The sequence below is a fragment of the Agrilus planipennis genome, unplaced genomic scaffold (genome assembly GCF_000699045.2).
Source record: "Agrilus planipennis isolate EAB-ADULT unplaced genomic scaffold, Apla_2.0 scaffold96, whole genome shotgun sequence".
NCBI lineage: Eukaryota > Metazoa > Arthropoda > Insecta > Coleoptera > Buprestidae > Agrilus > Agrilus planipennis.
In genome coordinates, this window is record NW_020438968.1 from 833,573 (window position 1) to 838,681 (window position 5,109).

At 30.8% G+C, this 5,109-nt stretch overlaps 1 protein-coding gene across 1 annotated transcript; it reads right to left on the reverse strand.

The window, feature by feature from the left end:
* Positions 1 to 2,140: 2,140 nt before the first annotated feature.
* Positions 2,141 to 3,891, reverse strand: LOC108734414 (dipeptidyl peptidase 3). The gene is made up of 5 exons (XM_018465974.2): positions 3,443 to 3,891; positions 3,091 to 3,381; positions 2,701 to 2,956; positions 2,376 to 2,645; positions 2,141 to 2,313 (listed from the first exon to the last, which is right to left on the reverse strand). Exons 1-5 carry the CDS (start codon positions 3,773 to 3,775, stop codon positions 2,141 to 2,143), a joined length of 1,323 nt encoding a protein of 440 aa, XP_018321476.1. The 5' UTR covers positions 3,776 to 3,891.
* Positions 3,892 to 5,109: the final 1,218 nt, after the last annotated feature.

Below are 5,109 nucleotides of genomic sequence, written 5' to 3' on the forward strand. Positions count from 1 at the left end.
TCTAGTTTTAGGGAAATGCGAAGTTTAGCTCAGGATAGGAAAGAGTTGAGGTACGTGTCCAACCAGTCTTAGGACTGACGACCTTATGATGATGATGACTTCCAATGCAATGGGGCAACAATTATTGTGAAAATGTGAAACATGTCTAATCAAAGACTAGCTATGATATAGCTAAGCGTAGGAGACCGCCAACGGTCTCGTGTCTTAGGGGTCCTCGCAAAAATGTGTTCTTATTTGGCAACACTAATAACATTGACGGGGTTCTGCAGCCAAACCTATATGGGGTTCCCAGACTCGTTTAGTTCTACCTATATACGTAAGACCTATCGTAACGTTTTGTGGAATTCAATTTATAAGCACTTTTCTTAATGTCATCATTTGGTTCAGCTACGCCACTGTGTTTAATAGAAATAAAACGAAAAAACTAGAAAATAGATTACTAAAATTTAAAATATTTTAACTACAATTATTAATTATAAGGCGAGGTATAGGGGTGTATAGGATTTTAAATTGGTATGCAGGACAAGTGGTATAATCAACTAGAATTGAAAAATTTCAATAAAAACTTAAAAGAACTTATGGGTGTTTCATTCAATTAATTTAATTAATTCAATCATTTATTTTTTAGAAAGGATGCCTGGAATGCATCGGAGTGTCCTGTATATATCTGATTTACTATTTACTAGCTTGGCAGAGTACTACTGAAATACCAGAACAATTTAAGAACTTACTGTTTGAAGCAACAAACTGGTTTGAAGTAAATTCACTGGTGTTTATTCAATTATCAGGATCAGTTATTATCTGTTTGTTTTCAAAAAAGCTTGCTCTAAATCTAAACAAAACTGAGGAAATCAATAGAAAGCTTAAAACGTTCGGACCAGGAATTTCTTTCAGACGAATATACGTTTTCGTTGCTATCAGTTCTGTTTTAATTTTCATAGATTGCCTGTTTGTCGTCGCAAAAGATTTTTTAATAGGCTTTCGTACAAAAAGTAAACTTTATGCCTTGGCCGATTATTTACCTTTTATCCTTACCAACGCCATTTCCCAACAGTTTATCACGTTTGTAATTTTAACAGAGGAGCTACTAAAAGCTTCAAATGATATTCTGAAAAACTTATTACTGAAGATACGCATTCACAAACGAGAAGGTTCGAATAATACAGGTAAAATGAAAATTGAATGTTTAATTTGCAATTGGTTGAAAATGCACAATTAAAAAGGGTTTCAGTTGAAGTTATAAGCGGGTTTTTAGGATTAAAAGAATTTTTAATTAGAGTAAAGTTAGAATAATGAAAACGAATCGACTACTCTAACAGTGAAAGTTCTTGGTCAGTAATCGAAACTACCAAACGGCAAACGTAGATTGTGATTTCGATCTTCTTGACTGGATCTCATTGGCACGCCATAAGCACTTCCACCAAATCATCGACCAAATTGAAAGAGCTCTACTAGTTTCGATCATAATTAATTACTGACCAAGAACTTATATTTCTCTTATTAATTTGGTTCGTGCTTGTTAATTTTGGTTAAACAGTAATTCAGTTTAGTTGCTAATAGTAAAATGTTTCGTTGGGTATTTATTAGATATATTAAAAGAACGTGTCTTTTTGTAGACAATACAATAGCAGTTATAGTAAAAGTTCACGAAATTTATAAAGATATACTGCAATATTCTGAAACGGTAAATTTATTGTATAGTTTTCAACTAACTTGCCTTATGGGATGCTATTTTATAACATGTATAAACGAACTTCATCAGATTTACACAAATTTAAACATCCACCATGAAAACGTAATTTTAGAAATTAGTATGAATCTTCAATTAGCATTTATAGCTTTTTTTAAAACAGTTTTAATAATTTGGTCATGCTGCAGGGTTTATAAACAAGTAAGTAAGCAAAAATTGTATATATACTTGTCTATATTAANAATTCATTCTATTAAATAACTTTAAGTCACAATAAATACTTTCACTTATTATTACCGATAAATAAAAATTAAAAAAATTATAACTTAATCCTTCAAAAAAATAAAAGATTAGCGTTTAAAAAATTTTTATTACTAACTTAAAAGATTATTTACAAATGCAAAAATTCAAAAAGTAGACTAATTCAATTAAACTAATTGATAAATTGTTTCATAAAAGCTTAAGCCAAATTACCTGAAGTTCAAAAGACGACACTCTATATTTTTGTAGCATTCCCGCGTCAGATTCGCTTAAAAAAGGTGTTTGGGTACTTTGATAACTTGCTGGTATAACGTTTCCTAAAGAAACATTTTTAAATCCTTCCGATTGTCGTATTTCGTCATCTAAAAAGAGTCAAAAATATATGATAAAAAGTACGTGATCGATCTAATTACAAGATACACACAATTGGGTATGTTAATTCCGGCAGGTATTCCACTTCCTGCAAATGCTAGAACATCTAAAGATGTGAAATCAGGTCTAAGAAATGTATCTTTTTCAAATTCTCGTGGCCACGGTAAAAGTTTCAACATATCTTCTGCATTTGCTACAAGAGTACTGAATTTTGCTGACATTTCGCGGTTTACAGCTGCAACAAAACCTTCAAATTCTCCCCTAACACCTGCTGGGTCTCTGTAAGTCTCAATAAAACCAATGTATGTCTCTACAGCAGGACCTATAAATTTTCATAAAATTATAGATAAAAAAAATTATAATTTTCTAAATGTTACCCTTATTTTTTATCCAAAATCTTGAGCCATCTTTATGATCTTGAAGACTTCCAGTTACAAATGATCTTATGTATGCTTTAAGCATATCAGCCTCAGTGACATTTGCAACATGAGGAATTGCTTGTTCTAAATATTCAGCAACTTTTCCCATCAAGGGGGAATAATCTCCTTTAGTCAGTTTGTATGTACATTCTCCTTCTGTTTCTTTAATCAACTCACCAATTTCTTGTGCTGCTAATCGAACATTGTACTCAATCTAAATATTAAATAAGTTTCAAATAGTACCTGTACACAAATTGATAAAGTAAGATCATGTCTAGAAAATAAATAGCTAGTTCATTTAGTAGCAAAAAATTATCAAGATAAGATACAAAGATAATTATTATTTACCTTTCCATTATTTTCAGTTTTAAAACATCGAGAATTATATGGCTCTAACTGATGCTTCTTTAACCAGTTTTCAACCTTTTTATTGTCTTCAGGCCCACAATTAGCAGATAAATATGTAGTACATCCTTGGGGTGGAAAACCAAGACATGTTCTACCTTTCTTTAATTCAAAGATTTGAGACTTGTACTCATTCCATAAACTTTCTATATGACTCCATTGCTTACTTAATTTTAAAATGCCTTCAAAACGCTCTTCATTAATATTTGGTACAAATTTTGTGTCACCAAATCCCTAGTACAATTGAACTTATTAATAAGGTACATTTTAAAAAATACACACACAGATTACTTACTTTATAATTTCCAGCATTGCTAAATATGCCACAGGTATAGACTAATAAAGCAGTAACTTCTTCTTGACTAAATCCTGCTTGTAGTGCTTTAGTTTTCAATTCAGATGGTTTGTCACCATAAAATAGTTGATGTAACAAAACAAAAATAGGTCCAGACTCTGAGCTAGTCTGTAATAGAGTAATCAATCCCCCGACCCAAGCTGCCTCACTTAAATAATGTGCATACAGTCTTTCTTTATTAGTTAATCCGGAAAATGCAGCTCTTGATTCTAAAACTACCACTGGTTGATCTTGGGGCAAGACATATTGATTTTTATCTATTTTATCACTCATAACTGCGCTGAGGAAACAAAAAGTAATTTAATTAAATTTAAAAAAAATTAGAAATTATACAAAGACAAAAATATCGGACACCTGCACACCCGCAATGACACCTATTTGGTTATGTATGTTTTTTTTTTTGTTTTTAGGTTTTTACATCTATGGTTTTTATAATTTACACATTGAGTGAAGGGAAGTGACCTAAGGAAGCGATTATGAAGTGACTTCCGATTGTAACAGGACCGTAGTTAAAATGTCTGATCAGGTCAACCTCAGAAAAATTAAAGATTGGCTGAAAGTCGAATTTTTTTATATCTATATTTACGTGCTCGGCATATTTTTATTAATTTTGTTTGTAGTCGGTATTATATATAAGTGAACACATCGAAACAGTAATTTCTTATTTAGCTACATTAGATGGGATCTTTAGAGGACAAAATTGCTAGCATTGCATTCAAAGCTGCTAATTCACTGTAATTAAACTTCGCTTTTACTTACTGTAAAAAAATTCAAAAATTATAAAAATAAATTTCGAATTTTTATTAACCTCAGACCAGCGGCTAGCACAGGGCAGAGGCGTAATATTTAATCCTATTATCTTACAATTAGCTTTCTAGCCTTCTAAGGCGAATGAAAACAAAAGGAAATAAAATGAAATGGAATTATCAGTAAAACATTCTACCGTCCATTGTGATGCGAGAGCAAACCAAAAAAAATGGCAGAAAAGGTACTTTCAAAGATGGCTGACTTCCAGGGCTATATCAGAAGTAGGTACTTACATTTTTTACAAAATTTGGCTTTGTTTATTGTTTGTAAATATTTTTCTGGACTGATTTTACTATAATTTCAAAAAGTTTCTTCTATAATGGTAACAGAAATGTTCTGTATTTTGTATCTCAATACCTAAGACTATTTGTATTTTAATGAGATTAAAAACTAATAATAATCCATTAATATTGTATGTACCTATTATTTGCAAAAGCTTACAAGAGACAACAAAGAACTTCAACGCTACTGTTCCGGTGCCTAATTTTAATTTTACTAACATATTATTAAGTAATTGAATTCACTGAAGTGAATTTATTTCCCTTTATGTGCTATAAATATTTTATCATAGGGCTTCTGTTTTTTTTAGTCTCAAAAAAAGTCGTGTTTTAAATTAACTAGTTCAAGTTCAATTTTCTTCTATAATAGTTGGAATAAATATTTGCCATGAAAAATCCACAATGTTTAGCAGAAGCACTGTCTATCATGCGTGCATTTACAAAACTTTTTACATACAATCCTGTAACATACGATGTACAGACAAAAGTTTATAAATATTCTTTGGTAAGATATTTATATTT

Coding starts and splice junctions, on each gene's coding strand:
- LOC108734414 (XM_018465974.2), bottom strand. CDS start 3,775: ATGAGTGATAAAATAGATAAAAATCAATATGTCTTGCCCCAAGATCAA. Junction 3,382..3,442: donor GCAATGCTGGAAATTATAAA/GTAAGTAATCTG, acceptor CAATTGTACTAG/GGATTTGGTGACACAAAATT. Junction 2,646..2,700: donor ATTTTGGATAAAAAATAAGG/GTAACATTTAGA, acceptor GAAAATTTATAG/GTCCTGCTGTAGAGACATAC.